Below are 15,174 nucleotides of genomic sequence, written 5' to 3' on the forward strand. Positions count from 1 at the left end.
TTGCTTTTAGAAAACCAAAAGTTGCCTTTTCACCTTAACTTTTCAAGCCGTATCGCATGGTGAAATCATATTTTTTATTTCTCTTCTAGTTTTCGAGATCTGAGTGTGACAGGCGGACAGATGGACATTTTCCCCTTTTCCCCTTACGAGGCCGCTATAAATTAACCGTTACGTCAGAATATGAATGGTCTAAAACAGTGATGCTCAACCTTATTCGGTCGGCGTGCCATTTTTATTTCCGACACACGTGTCGCGGGCCACATCACCAACAAAAAAAAGAAAGAAAAAAAGAAAAATATATATATAAACATTTTTATTAGAAACCCGTGAATCTAGTACTTACATTAATTCATGAGACGTCTATCTTAAACCAACTTTTACATATACACATACTTAGATGAGACACTAAATGTAGAATTCTATATGTTTGTTTGTGAGAACATTTAGCTGAAAAAGTTTTTTCAGTGCTTGTAATTATCGTGATCATCCTTATTTTTTTAGAAAGTTTCTGAATTACTTGAATTTTTTATAGCGGGGATGTCTGGCTTTGTAAGTCAATCAGTACCAGTTGTAGCATTGTTTGTGTTTGGGCACTTGACGCAATGACTTTTTGAAATGACTAACATTGTTAAATTTGAACACGACCATCATCAAATAGTCCAGACTGAACACCTTGCCTCATAGAATTTGTTAATGAATAATTCAATGAAGCCACAGCGGCTCGGTTCTAAAATTGCTAATAACTCTGGCTATCAACCAAACTTCTGGAACCATCAGTGTCACTCCCACTAATTTCTCCCAAGGAAGATCTTCTGTGATGGTTTAAAAAATCGTATAGAAGCCTTTTTTTTCTAACTAGGCCGTGTGACGTAATTGAATTTTTTTTCCTTTGACGTCATATAAATGAATTTTTTTAATGTAAGGCTAAAAAAAACTCGGTGCACCAATGTCTATGAACCCTCGAGAAGCTGCTCGTATAGATAACATTTTAGTCTAAATTGACCGTGTGACGTAGTGGATTTTTTTCCTTTGACGTCATATGGATTAAATTCTTCAAATGAAATGCTAATACAACTCGGTATAGTAATGTTTAATAAACCTGATAATCTAACTCGTATTTTTTTAAAAACATAAGCTAGATTTAGATCTAATCTAGATTTTTTTTTACACTAGATCTAGATTTTTTTACACTAGATCTAAATTTTTTTTACACCAGATCTAGATTTTTTTACACTAGATTTAGATTTATATTCTAATTAAAATCATTGTAGAATCTAGATCTAGAAATTCTTGGTCTAGTTTAGAATGTTTGTTGTTTTACATGTTTCGGATGTTCCTTCAGAGTTGAAGTCCAAACCTCCCGCAGGACGACGAGGGATGAGAGCGGGCAGGGTTTGAACCTGGGACCATTGATAAATCCAAACGACAGTCCAGCACGCAAACCACACGAGTAGGCAGCCATGATTTAGACTAGATCAAGATCTATAATTTAAATTTCTAGACTTAAAGTGTAGATTTTTATTTCTAAATGTCTAGATCAATATATTACAATGTTATAAAATACTAAAACTAATCTTCTATTCTTAATAATATTGCATTCAGTCTATTAAAAGATTATATATTTTTTTTTTTTACATAAATCTTATGTAAATTATATCTACTTTATCCCAAATTTTTATTTTAGATCTAGATCTAGTAGATATAGATATTGAGAGTGCTAAATCAGAAGATTAATTTTGCTAGATCTACATCTTCATTCTAGTTCCATTTAAATGAAAATGCTCAATACCAAATGATTATCTAAAATCGCTCTTCTGACATATCGGTAGTTGTCATTCCTTAATGTGTAATATGTTTCTTAATCAATAATAGGCTATTATTTTGTAACCAGTTTGTTATTAGGCCAAGAGCATGGCCTGGTCGTGCGGTTGGCGCGCAGGACGGATTATCTCGACGGTCCCGGTTTCATACCCTGCTTGATGCCATCCTCCGTCGTCCAACGGGAGATTTTACATTTTACATCTGAGTTTGTGTGACAACACAAACTCTCTTTGTAATCTTGTTTTATTACAAATCAATGCTGAAAGATTATCTAAAATCGCTCGTCATACATATTGTACATATCTGTTAGATATCATGCCTTAATCTGTAATATATTTCTTTATCAATAATAGGCTATTAGTTTGTAACCAGTTTGTTATTAAGTTAACAGTAATGTCTTGTCGTGCGGTTAGCGTGCTGGCCTGATTATCTCGACGGTCTCGGGTTCATACCCTGCTCGATGTTCCTTTGAAACATTATTACTTTTCACAATCAAAATAAAATCAAGTCTTAAATATTCCTTGCTAATAGGCGTATCAGACAGGGATCCGACGGGGGCCGCCTCTGAGTTTTTGTGATAACACAAACTCTCTTTGTAATTTTGTTTCTTCTTAGTATGTATTTACTACATAGGTATATAACTATTATTGTTGAGTCGAATAGACTAACCTTTAAAAAGATCTTGTAATTGAAATACCAGTGTCTAAAACATTTTGACTTTTATTTTAAATGGATTTTACTTTAACAAATTAAATCTCTCTATATTGTAATAATATTTTTTTCAGTTTTTGTTAACAATAGAAGAGCGGTGTAGGTAGCTTTTACGATGTTGTTATTTTGCTGGTGACCTCCAGCTGTCTCGTTCTAAGGCCACATTCAACCAGGTGCTCTCTTCTATGTCAGCTAAGGCAAGTTGGCGCCTAAGCTGGTCTTTAAAGCGTTTCGGTGTTACGTCGACTACTTTTTAGCTCATCAAAAAAAGACTGCCTTTCGCATACGTTCGTCTGAGATTAGTCTCCCATACACGATCGTGCCCTGCCCAGCGTTATTGTCAGACCATAAGAAGTCCCTCTATACAAAGGCCGCGGATACACATTTGAGACCAAAAGAAATTCCGCTACTGGTCAGTATCAATATTCACTGTTTGTAGATCCCGTTTTATTACATCCATGTAACGGAGGTGGGTGCGACCAGTTTTTCTTGAGTCGGAAGCAAGTTGCCCGTAGAAAATGATTTTCGGGATGCCAATGTCCTCAATTCGGCAAACATGTCCAGGCCAGCATAGAGGATCTCAGTATTGCACAATCTCTCTTGCCATGTGATTTTCCAGATCCTTCGGAGGAAGCGCAAGTGGAATGAGTTTAGTTTTCTCTCTTGCTTTGCGTTGGTAGTCCCGATTATTTGCCTTACAATAGCATACTAAGAACGCATGCTTTGTAGACCTCTATTTCTGTCGCTGTAGTGAGCTCCTGGTTTTCCAAAACTCTTTTTTAGGAGTCTAGCGAATGTCAATGCGGCCTTCCCTTTGTTTTTTTTAACTCTTCAATCTAGAAAAAGTTCATTTTCAATTGTAAATCAAAGTAGCAGAATTCGTTCGTTTACGGCATCCTGATTGTTATCGTCAGTGAGAATGAAGGGTGGTGCTGTAGCAGGTGGTCCCATAATATTTGTTTTCTTTGTGCTAATGGTTAGGCCTTATTCTTTACAAGCCTAAGAGGAGCGGGACATAAGTGACTGAAGCTTCTCTTGTGAGTGTGTCACTTTCGTTGCGTTGTCCGCGATTAGCTTACCTCTTACGAGGGTGGTTCTGATTTTAGTTTTGGCCCTCAGTTACTTAAGCGATATTTAGAAGATTGCAATCAAATCTGGAATGAAGATAGATGCCTTCGGTGGATTTGTCAAACGCGTGCTGGTTTAGCTATGAAAAGAGTATTCCGAAAAGGGCCGGGGCCAGGACACATTCTTGTTTGACTCCGCTGTTTATACTGAAATTTTCGGAGCAGACGCCCTTGAACTGCTTAGTACCCATCATATTTGGGTGAAAGGAGACAATTACAGTTAGTAGCTAGGGCAGACAGCCTATTATCTGTAAAATTTTAATGAGGACATCTCTGCTGACTAAATCAAAGGCCTATGTCAGGTCAATGAATGCAATGTACAAAGGCATCCTTTTTTTTCTCTGCTAAACACAGTAGAGCTGAAGTGCAACGGTTCAGAAAGACTCCTATCACTACGATTTAACACATATATTGGACACGTAACTTGGATAAATGCCTATGCTCCTACTTTCAGTTCAACACCAATAGCCAGGTTGTTATCCTCGGCGACCTCAATGCACGCATTGCATCCAACAACTCTGCGTGGGACAGCTGTATTGAGCGTTTTGGTTTTGCAGCTTGTTAGTGCTATTGGTCGATAGTTATTCACCTCGTTAGAGCCGTCTATTCTCGGTTTAGGTATCGGTATAACTGTGGCTTTCCTCCAGCTGTTTGGGAAAGCGCCTGTTTGCCACAGACAGTTATAGACCCCTAGCAGGACTGCCAATGAGGGTTCGCGAAGGTGCTTTTTGGTGTCGGGAAAGTAAATGAAAATGGATAAAGGCTCCTCGAGGTTTGCTCACTACACTCCCCCTGTGCCATTAATAACTATTATAAGACTAAACCACAGCACAGAGTATCTTGGCGGCATCCCCGCTACAAACCCTGGCACGAACTAGATCTAATCATGGTAAGACACAAGGGCTTAAATTTAGTCAAGCTTACCAGGTCCTATCACAGTGTAGACTGTGACCCAGATCACTCCTTGGTATGTTATAAGATTAATCTTCTCCCAAAAAAATCCACCATACTAAGCAAATTAGAAGACAAAGACCGCAATCTGATATAAGACGTGCCACCCTGATCTCCAGATACAGTATGCGAAATCTTTTGAACTCGACTACAAAAACGCTTCTGGAAATACAGCAACAGAAAAATGGGAACACCTCAAGTCCACCATACAAATGACTTCCCTGGACAACCTTTGGAAGAAAAATTACAAAACGAAAAGATTGGTTTGACTCTAAATCAACTATGCTAGCACCTGTCATCATAGCAAAGAGAGATGCACTCGCTACATACAAGGCAAAACTACCCTATGAAACCTGTTAGTTCTGAAAGAAGAAAGAGCCACTGTGCAGTGGACAGCACTGATCTGTGACAATGAATACTGGATAGAGCTCAGTGAGAATATTCAGCTTGCAGCACAAGGAGGCAACTTTAGAGGGATGTATGATGGAATCAAAAAGGCTTTCGGACCTACCCAAAACAAGTCAGCGACTCTCAAAACAACCACTGAGAAAATTATCACAGACAAGAGCGAACAAATGCACAGATGGGTTGAACATTACTTCATTACGCCACAACAAGCTCAGACTCTGCCTCAGCCTTTAACGCTATCAACTAATTACACTCAATAAATGAGCTAGACCAGTGATTCACAAAGTGGTCTATATAGTCCCCCAGTGGTCTAGGAAATTTCAAAAGGGAATTGAGGGTCTATGAGATGTGCACGGGTGTCTACGATATTAAGCATACCGTGACTTTAATTTTGACAATTGGAATTTTTTCATCCACACATTTATGATTTGTACCTTAGGAAATCCTTAAAATCTTAATCCTGCTGATTGAATGAAAAATTGTTTTATTTATTTAAATAACTATAATTAAATATTGTAGTTTTGTCAGATTATAACTTTAACAAAACAAAAAGTAGACTGTACATAATTAAGTATTTGAAATTGAACTTCATTACTTCCTTGGCAAACAAGCGAGTGTTAATGTGCCATTTTCTTATGATGCTATGAAACCAATTAAGCTGGAGGATCATTTGCAATGATGCCACCCTGATAAAAAGATAAAAGTTTGCAAAACTTTCAAACACTCGGCCTCTTGATGAAGAATGCAATTTTGCAGACATGTCGGCATTCTTTGGTGACACTCGAAAAGGGCAAATTTCAATGATCCCAATTTTGAACTTCCGAAACATATGTTTTCTTATTATGATGTGTACGGTTCTGACGTAAACATTTCAGGTGGACCTATGGGGATAGTTTATAATAGGTGTGATATTTCTTGTATATTGAATGAGAGCTTGTCCATTTCTCGTTTTTACAATTCACTATTAGTTTCTTCATTTGTTCCTGATAGAGTGCGATGTTCAAGTGTGTATTTGTTTTCTTACATTCGGCAAGTCAATCAGCCTTCTATTTTTTCAATTTAAACATTGTAGAACAGTGTTTTTTTCTGTTGTTGAGCTTTACAAGGTCACAGAATATGTTTTATACAAAATCTTTTAGATGTTTCTTCAGATTCTGTGGATAATTACATCCTAGCCCAAACCTCCCGACGGAAGATTCGAAAAGGCAAGGTGACCACCGAACGTCAGTGAAAGCATCATGAGTTATTTTATTTAGGAGGCTTCATCTATTTTTATATTGGTAACAGAAAATAATTTGGCTGATTCGCTAGTATGGTAACTTTTAGCTCCAGTACTCCTATTTCTTCTGTGTGATTGTCATAGAGCTCATTAGTTACAATGAACTTAAGTTTTAAATTATTTGTCTCTATTGGGCCATTCATTGAGTATTTCAGGTCCTCCAATTTTGGTGGCTTTCTAAGAACCATCCATTCAAACTCAGACCCATTGGTTGTTAGGGCAATAGTTTTGTAGAAGAGTTCACTAAATTTTTGAGCTCTGTTGGAATATAGTCAATTTTTTTTCTTCTTATGTAAGTCTTTGCAAACGACAGATGCTGCAAACAACATATTTCTCGATACGGTTGGCTGAGTCAACCTTGTGTGATAATGGTGTATTTTTTTAATCAAATTATTATGGCTCAAGAAAACTACGAAAAACTTTGACTATGATACTTAAGGCACATTAATATTTAATGTTTTGAAGAGCTACTTCATAAAACAACAAATCCCTATATGAAACATAATCTCCGTTGCAATGGATGGCCAGCTTGCAAACCTTTAAAATAAAAAAAATTCTAATGTGTTTAGTGATAGTTAACGATACATATTAACTGTTATATAATGGGTTTAAATGTGAATTTTGTTTAAAAATGTATTTTAAAAAATTAATTCAAATTAAAATGTCACTGGTTAGAAATTATTTTTAACAAAATGTGTAATTTGAAATTGATGAATTTTCAAAAATTCAATATAACTTAATCAGGGGGTCTACGGAAAACCAGAAAACATGGCAAGGGGTCTACGAGACAAAAAAGTTTAGGAACCACTGAGCGAGACAAAGTAAACACCCTAATAGAACTCAATAAAGCCATAGGCAACATCGCTGCCTGCAGAGCCCTTGGATGCGATGGTTTACACTAAGTAAACCTCTACACGAACTGCTATGCGAGAAGATGCTGTGCTACAGGATCTGCGGGATGCTACGATCGTCACCCTGTACAAGTACAAAGGTGACAGAAGCGACTGCAACAATTACAGGGAATATCTTTTTTAAGTATTGTGGGCAAAGTCTGCTTTAAATAATACTTCCAAGGCTACAAAAACTTGCTGATTGGGTCTATCCAGAATCACGGCTTTAGATCATGAAGATCCACAATTGACATGATTTTCTCCATCCGCCAACTCCAGGAAAAGTGCAGATAATAAAGGATGCATTTGTACATTGCGTTTATTGTCCCGACAAAAGCCTTTGATAAATACATACATAAATACATATATATATATATATATATATATATATATATATATATATATATATATATATATATATATATATATACATACATACATACATACATACATACATACATACATACATGCATACATACATACATACATACATACATACATACATACATACATACATACATACTTACATACATACATACATACATACGCCTTACTTTCTGCATTATATATTAGATAGCCTTAAGCCTTTTAATTTATTATTTTAATGGGAATTTTAATTTTATTTTAAAAATAAAAATCAAGTAAAAGTCCGAGTTTATTAAAAGACAAATTAACAAATCCTTTTAAAAAAGAGTAAAAAAACTAGGTACTTTTGTAATGCCTCGAATTATAAAAAAAAAATTTAGATGGACACAAAATAATGTCGAGAAGTCTAACATCTTTTGTTATTTAAAAAAAAGGTATGATTAAATAACAACGACATTTATATCTATGGTATAATAAATGAGTGTGTAAGAATATCATTATATTTTACTTTTTTTTATATTCGAAATTCTTTTTTTAAAGTTTCTTTAAAAGAACATCTTCAGGGAAAGATTGCAGATAATGAAGAATTGAGACGTGAACAAGGTTAGTTAAGTTGGTTTTTTTTTATATTTTATTTTAATAATGTGAAGATTCTTAATCTCACATAACTAATAAATCACACAAGGTTCCTCATTATATGCGTCAACTTCTAGAAAAGTGCAGATAATAAAGGATGCATTTATACCTTGCGTTTATTGTCCTGAATAAAGCCTTTGATAAATACATCCATAAATACATAAATATATAAATACATACATACATACATACATATGTAATTTACATTTTTTTATATTCGAAATTCTTTTTTTTTAAAGTTTCTTTAGAAGAAAATCTTCAGGGAAAGATTGCAGATAATGAAGAATTGAGACGTGAACAAGGTTAGTTTTTTTTTTTAATATTTAATTTTAATAGGATTTGCATTTTGATTTTAGGCACATTGGCACAATTTAGGCCATGTCGTGCCTGTAGTCCCTTAAGGACTACTCTCTCTCTCTACATAACAGGGGTAAAATTCTATACAGTTAAATCATTAAAATCAAGGTCTATTCACAGTAAAAATAGTAAGAGTAGTAAAAATTTAATAATTTCGTAAAAATCTAATGTAAATAGTACATATTCACAGATTCATTAATCAGATCTTTATAGACAACCCCACTTCCCGGATAAAGCCCAGTACCTTCCCAGGGTCGACATTGTCGAATAGTGTTTTTAAGTTAGTGGCTCTAAAATATTTTTCCCTGATATCCTGGTATCTGGGGCAGTTAAAGAGGATATGTTCCACGGTGAGACGAGAGTCACAATTCTCACAAAGTGGGAGCTCCTCTTTCTTCAGCACAAAAGAGTGCGTGATGTAGGTGTGGCCAATCCTAAGTCTGGACATGGTTGTGCTACCACGCCTTGTCAGAGCCTTAGATGTGGGCCGCCACCTGACATCTGCCACAATCTGCCTGAGTTTATTGTGAGTCTCAGCCTCCCATCGGTCCTTTCACTCTCGATAGGTGGCAGAGGCAATACTTTGTCTCAGGTCCGAGCAGGGAATTTGGGTTCCTGATACCGCATGATTTAGGGCTCTCTTTGCTTCTCTGTCTGCGGCTTTTTTTCCCTCAATGCCAACATGGGAGGGGACCCAGCTGAAGGTGACATCCCTATGGTCGGCTGTTATTTGGTCCAACAGCTTCAGGCACTTATGTACCAATGGAATGTCAGTCTTTATCCGCCCCAAAAGCTTGCAATGCAGATTTGGAGTCGGAGCAGATTAAAAATTTCCTCCTTTCTGATGCTTTGACGGCCATAAGTGCAAGCGATATTGCAGGCAATTCGGCCGTAAAGATGGAGCAGCAATCGGGGAGTCTACGGGAGATTGTTTTGTTCCGAAAGGAGCAGGCACACGCGACTTTTCTATCCATTTTGGATCCGTCTTTGTAGATTGTGCCACAATCTCCGTAGCTCTCCTGCAGTTCCCTAAAGTGGACTTGTAGTATGCTTGGGTCTGTATTTTCGTTTTTGAAATTAAGGAGGGATAAATTTAATTTGGGTTTATTCATTAGCCAATGAGGATTTTGAGGGGTTTCTATTTTAGAGATTTGGTCAATGGTGTGACAGGTTGGGGAAAGTGATGTGTGTTTGGCGCGTTTTATGTTCAAGGGATGATTATTTTTGAAATTGTCACACACCAACCCGTCAGCATATAAATCGGGAGCAGACACGCAACTAGACAAGCAATGAAAGAAAGATACAAAGTTAAAAATGAAGAATATTTATTTACATAAATATTTACATATAAGAATAAAAAGGGGGAGGGTTTGCATCTATCTCTAATCATCACTCTTGCTTTAATAGAGAGTATGTCACTTTGTCCTCTGACTTAGCTGGTTGTCCTGTTGATGTCGCAGCTGGCTGTGTCCTGGCTTGAGGTTCTGCAGCTGGAAGTGGCGCTCTAGCGGATAGAGAGACGCCGGTGATTCAGTTCTTGTGGAGTCTCAATCCAAAGTTCTGATATCTGTAGTGGGCACAGTAAGGCGGGTAGCCGGCTACCGTGCGCGCAAGGTTACTGCGGGCAGAGCTGATCTGCCGTGGGCAGCGTAATGAGCAGGATATGTCCAGTGATTTGCAGAGGGTTGGCGTAGCTATGACGTCTCGCACAGATCTGGGTCTATAGGGACGTCGCACCTAATAAATTGACAGGTGGGCTGTCGAATAGGCGGGCAAGGCCGATAGCGCCAAGTAGTAGAGTTGAGTAGATCCACGTAGGCAGTAGAGGATACTCAATAGCAAGTGGTCAAGTGATCCGATAAATAGGCAGATAATGTCAAATGAATAGGCAGGTAAATAGGCGGGTGATCCAAACAAATAGTTGGGTAGATCTCAGTAGGCAAGTGCAGTGCTAAATAGCACTAAACACATAGGCAATAGGTGATTCTCGATAGCAAATAGGCAGACACCTGAGGGAGGCTGCGGATAAATAAAGACAAGTTAGGACATGTCTCTCACGCATCTTATCAATGCCCTCGACTGAGGAGCGTTCGTCAGATTGATAAAATTGCTTTTGAGCACAAAGGGGAGATGATGACAAATGGGATTTGGAAAACAGATGGCTGATAGTAGCAATATAAAAATGTACATAAAAAGGGGAAATAATAATCTCAAATAAACAACACAAGTTGAAGAGAAAAAAACGGGGGGGGGGGAGAAATGGGCGGTGGTCAGCGACCCTGACGGTTTGTTTACATGCAACCGTCGGCCGAGAACAATGGAGCGCGCTTGAATGGAGAGTGTCCATTCAGGAGGCGCAACTCTCGTTAGAGTAAAATGACTAAAGAGGAGATAATTTGTATTAGTGCGCTGATTTAATTATCACGGCGGCCAGCCGAGATAAAGGGAATAAAATAAGATGTACAAATATATACATGGATGCATCAACGATCAATTAAGCAACGTAGCATTAATAGATTAATGCAATACTTAGATACATACATAAGACATGTTTATGTTTTCTACTTACGACAGTGAGAAATACACAATGCACTAATTAATGTAAATAGAATAATAGGATACACATGATAATCTCCAGTGAGAAATATGCACAAAGTATCTAAGATGGAACTTGTGATTAAGTTCGGCTTACCACCAGGTATTCCTCTAGGAGTAAGAATAAATGATGTAGTCCAGACTCGACTGCTTAACGAGAATGAGAAATAAGAGGGTCTGATTTGAGTTAATTTGCCTTATAAAGGCCGGGTGATATGGGCGGAAACAGGAAATGTCCTAGGCTAAGAATTATCTTACACGTGGGTGAATTTCACTCGAGGTGGGAGTCGCACCTTGGAAAGGTCAATGGGCGTGTTGGTCCGCGTGATTTCCTAGATCAAAGTGAGACGTGGGAGAAGGGGGGGGGGAAAGGTGACTTCAACTGCGCCCGTCAGACATCCGGCTGGTAAGATCAAAGAGACTGTGTTTATCTTTACCCCGGTCAAGGGAAGATAAATGAAAGGACGCCAAGGTGGCGGGCCAAGTCAAGCCTGAAGATGCAAAGGTGGGGCGGGTGGAGACATTGGGTATAGAGCGGAGAAATAATTAAAATAAAATAAATAAATAATGAATAATAATAATTAATGCTGTGATAAAATTAAGTGACTCTGACAGCAAGCTTTTGACAAGTCACAAATGGGTGGGTTTAAATTTTGGATGGGTTCTCTCATTCGAAGGCCCATCGGCTGTATGACATTAGGCATTCGATTGTATAACTCTACCTCTGTGGGGTTAAATATGGAGTCGGACCCAGGGTTCGTGGGGTTGGATTTTAGCTTGACTATATACTGCATTGCAAGCTTTTTCATTCTTATATCCAAAGGGAGTTTTCCAGCCTCCACATGGAGACTTGGGATAGGTGATGTACGAAACGCGCCGAGACAGAGACACAGGGCACCTTTTTGTATTGGTTCATGTATTTTTAGATAAGACTTTCTTGCTGCTCCATATATTATGGATCCGTAGTCTAGTTTGGATCGAATTAGACTCTGATATAGCAACAGCAAGGTATCTCTGTCAGCTCCCCAGTCCGTATGGCTGAGTACTCTAAGTATGTTTAATGACTTTTGGCATTTCTTCTTAAGTTTCTTAATGTGGGGGAGAAAATTAAATTTGGAATCTAGGGTGAGGCCTAAAAATTTTTGTAGTTTTCACGACAGGGATCTTCTTTTTGTGTATAAATAGTTCAGGGTCTGGTTGGTGTCCCCTTAAATTACAAAAATGCATACTAACTGTTTTATCGTTTGCCCAATTTCGAATTTTTTTTAAACACAACTTTAATTTTCTTTCTAAGGTGTTCATGTTTTTCCCATAAGTAAAAATGACAAAGTCATCAACATACAAAGAGCACTCTATGCCAGGGGACAAAGCATTTATGATGCTGTTTATTTTAATGTTGAAAAGGGTGACTGACAGAACGCTGCCCTGGGGCACACCCGTTTCCTGGTAATGAGTGTCAGAAGTGGATTTGCCCACTCGAACCTGGAATTTTCGTTTTTTCAGGAATTACCCCACAAAGCGGGAAAGGTGTCCCTTAAGCCCCATAAGCTCCAGGTCACGTAGAATGCCATCTTTCCAGGTTGTGTCATAGGCCTTTTCTATATCGAAGAATACAGCTACCAGGTGGTCAGTTGTTGTCCTCCCCTGCCGGAATCTGCACTGGTAGTTGGAGATCACTTTATTCTTCTCCAGGTACCAGACCAGCCTGCTGTTAATAATTCTTTCCATGGTTTTGCAGCTTGTTAGTGCTATTGGTCGATAGTTATTCACCTCGTTAGAGCCGTCTATTCTCGGTTTAGGTATCGGTATAACTGTGGCTTTCCTCCAGCTGTTTGGGAAAGCGCCTGTTTGCCACAGACAGTTATAGACCCCTAGCAGGACTGCCAATGAGGGTTCGCGAAGGTGCTTGAGGAACTGGTAATGGATTTCCTCTTCTCCAGGCGCTGTGTCATGTGACTTGTCCAGCAAGTCCCTCAGTTCCTCAAGCGAGAACGGTTTGTTGTAGTCTTCATTGTTCTCTGACCTGAAATTAATGGGGAGTCTTTCCTCCCTGGTTTTGACTTTTTGGAACTCTGGCGTGTAGTGTGCAGTGGATGACGTTTCTGCTATTGAAGATGCAAGGCAGTCAGCTATTTCTCTGGGGGACGTGACAGTTCGTCCTTAGTTTTTCAAATGCCCTATTGCATTTGATTCTTTCCCTTTGATTCGCCTTACTGCCTTCCAAACCGCTCTAGCAGAAGTTTTGGCGTCCAGACTGCCGACAAAACTTCTCCAGGAATTTCTTTTGGCTGACTGTATGGTTTGTCTAGCCTTTGCTCTAGCTATCCTAAATAGCTTTAAGTTTTTCTGGGAAGGATTCTTTATAAATGCAGCCAGTCGTTTTTTCCTATCGCCAATATCACTTTTGCAAGCTGTATCAAACCATGGTTTGCTAGGCCGTTTTGGATTTGCGGAGGTTAGGGGGACAACTTTCCGGGCAATGTCAAGTAGCTTGGTAGCAAAAATGTCAGCTGGGTTCTGTTCATCGAGGATATCTTCTGTGATATTTTCGGAGCATCTTTTTTGGAATTGTTCCCAATCGGCCTTATTCAGTTTCCACCGCTGAGGTCGTCCCAATGAGGGGAGATTGTTAGTAATGATGATTGGGAAGTGATCACTTCCCCTTAGATCGTTGCTAACTGACCATTTAAAGTCGTCCAGAAGTCCGGGGACGCATACGGTGAGGTCAATGCATGTGAGAGATCCAATTCCTGGGTGCAAGTAGGTCGGTGATGCATCATTAAGTATGCATAAATCATGTTGGAGGAAGACGACCTCTTGTGTCAGTGTTGTTGGATCCCCACATAGTGTTATGGGCATTGAAAACTCCAAGAATAATATAAGGCCGAGGGAGTTGTTTCAGTAAGTCCTCCATGTCTGTTGGTTTTAATGGAGCGCCTGGTGGTAGATAAAGGCTGCAGCAAGTGATAACCTTGAGTAGGGTTATCCTAGCTGCTACGGCCTGTGGTGTGGTCTGTAGTTCTTCCCTCTCATGGGGGATGCTTCCTTCACAAGGATACAGACTCCACCTGATGCTCTCTCTGCATCCTCAACATTTTTGCTGTAAGCACTGTAGCTTCGGAAACTGATGCTATCTTTCAGAAATAATTCCTGTAAGCAGACAGCTACAGGAGTCTCAGAGTCCACCAGTAGCTGCATTTCCTCATAATTCCACTGTACGATTCTGGAATCCATGGCTTATTCTAAATGACCTACTTGGAGCTATTTAAATTTGGGAGGCCCCGGGAGGGGTTTTCTTTTATTCCAGTGACCTTGGTATTTTTATTCTTGGGTTTGGATGGAGAGGAGGACAACCCCCTTTTGGAGGAAGTCTTTCTCTCTAGTGAGGGGAGATCCCTCTGGTTAGAGCGGAGGTTATTTCCTCTTCTCTTACCTCGGGTATCCTCTCCGCTTTGATTTCTCCCCTTAGGTAGAGTTTGGAGTGTCTGGCTGGGTTCTCTGAGGAGAACCTGTGTCAGACATGATGTCTCCGGGTTCTTCCGGAGTGTTGGTTTTGACATGCCGCTCAGTCACTATGCTCTCATCAGCGAGCACAGAGAACCTGACAACAGGGCTTTCTTGTCTCTTCAGAGGTGTGTTCTTTGGCGGTGTTTTCTTCTGAGTTGGAGGAGGAGGAGGGGGTGGTGGGCTCAATGTGTCCGTCTGTGTGGCTATGGATCTTCCTATCTTAGCAACAGCCGGGGCGTAGGTCTTTGTAAAGCCGAATTGGCCCTTGGGTAGGGCCAGTACAGCCGATTTCGCCTGACTGAAGGTACATCCATTTCTTGCCTTGTACTCCTGCATGGCAACCTCCTTTTTCCACACAGGGCAGTCCTTGGAGTAGGCTGAGTGACCAGCGTGACAGTTTGGGCATTTGAACTGGGCTGTGCAGCCCTTGTCCTCATGACCCTCTCCAGCACATCTGGCACACACAGTGTTCCTCTTGCAGACTGCCGCGCCGTTTCCAGAATCCTGGCACTTAAAGCACCTCATG

At 39.4% G+C, this 15,174-nt stretch overlaps 1 protein-coding gene across 3 annotated transcripts in view; it reads left to right on the forward strand.

The window, feature by feature from the left end:
• LOC129923466 (uncharacterized) overlaps positions 1-15,174 on the forward strand; it is a 106,907-nt gene that overhangs the window by 32,476 nt on the left and 59,257 nt on the right. For 2 of the 3 annotated variants that reach the window (XM_056014511.1, XM_056014513.1), the window contains exons 5-6: positions 8,094-8,156; positions 8,429-8,491. In XM_056014511.1, the coding sequence (XP_055870486.1) occupies positions 8,094-8,156; positions 8,429-8,491 (126 nt within the window). The remainder of the gene's footprint in view (positions 1-8,093; positions 8,157-8,428; positions 8,492-15,174) is intronic. The other variant, XM_056014512.1, reaches the window with a different exon arrangement.

Source organism: Biomphalaria glabrata, chromosome 16, assembly GCF_947242115.1.
Source record: "Biomphalaria glabrata chromosome 16, xgBioGlab47.1, whole genome shotgun sequence".
NCBI lineage: Eukaryota > Metazoa > Mollusca > Gastropoda > Planorbidae > Biomphalaria > Biomphalaria glabrata.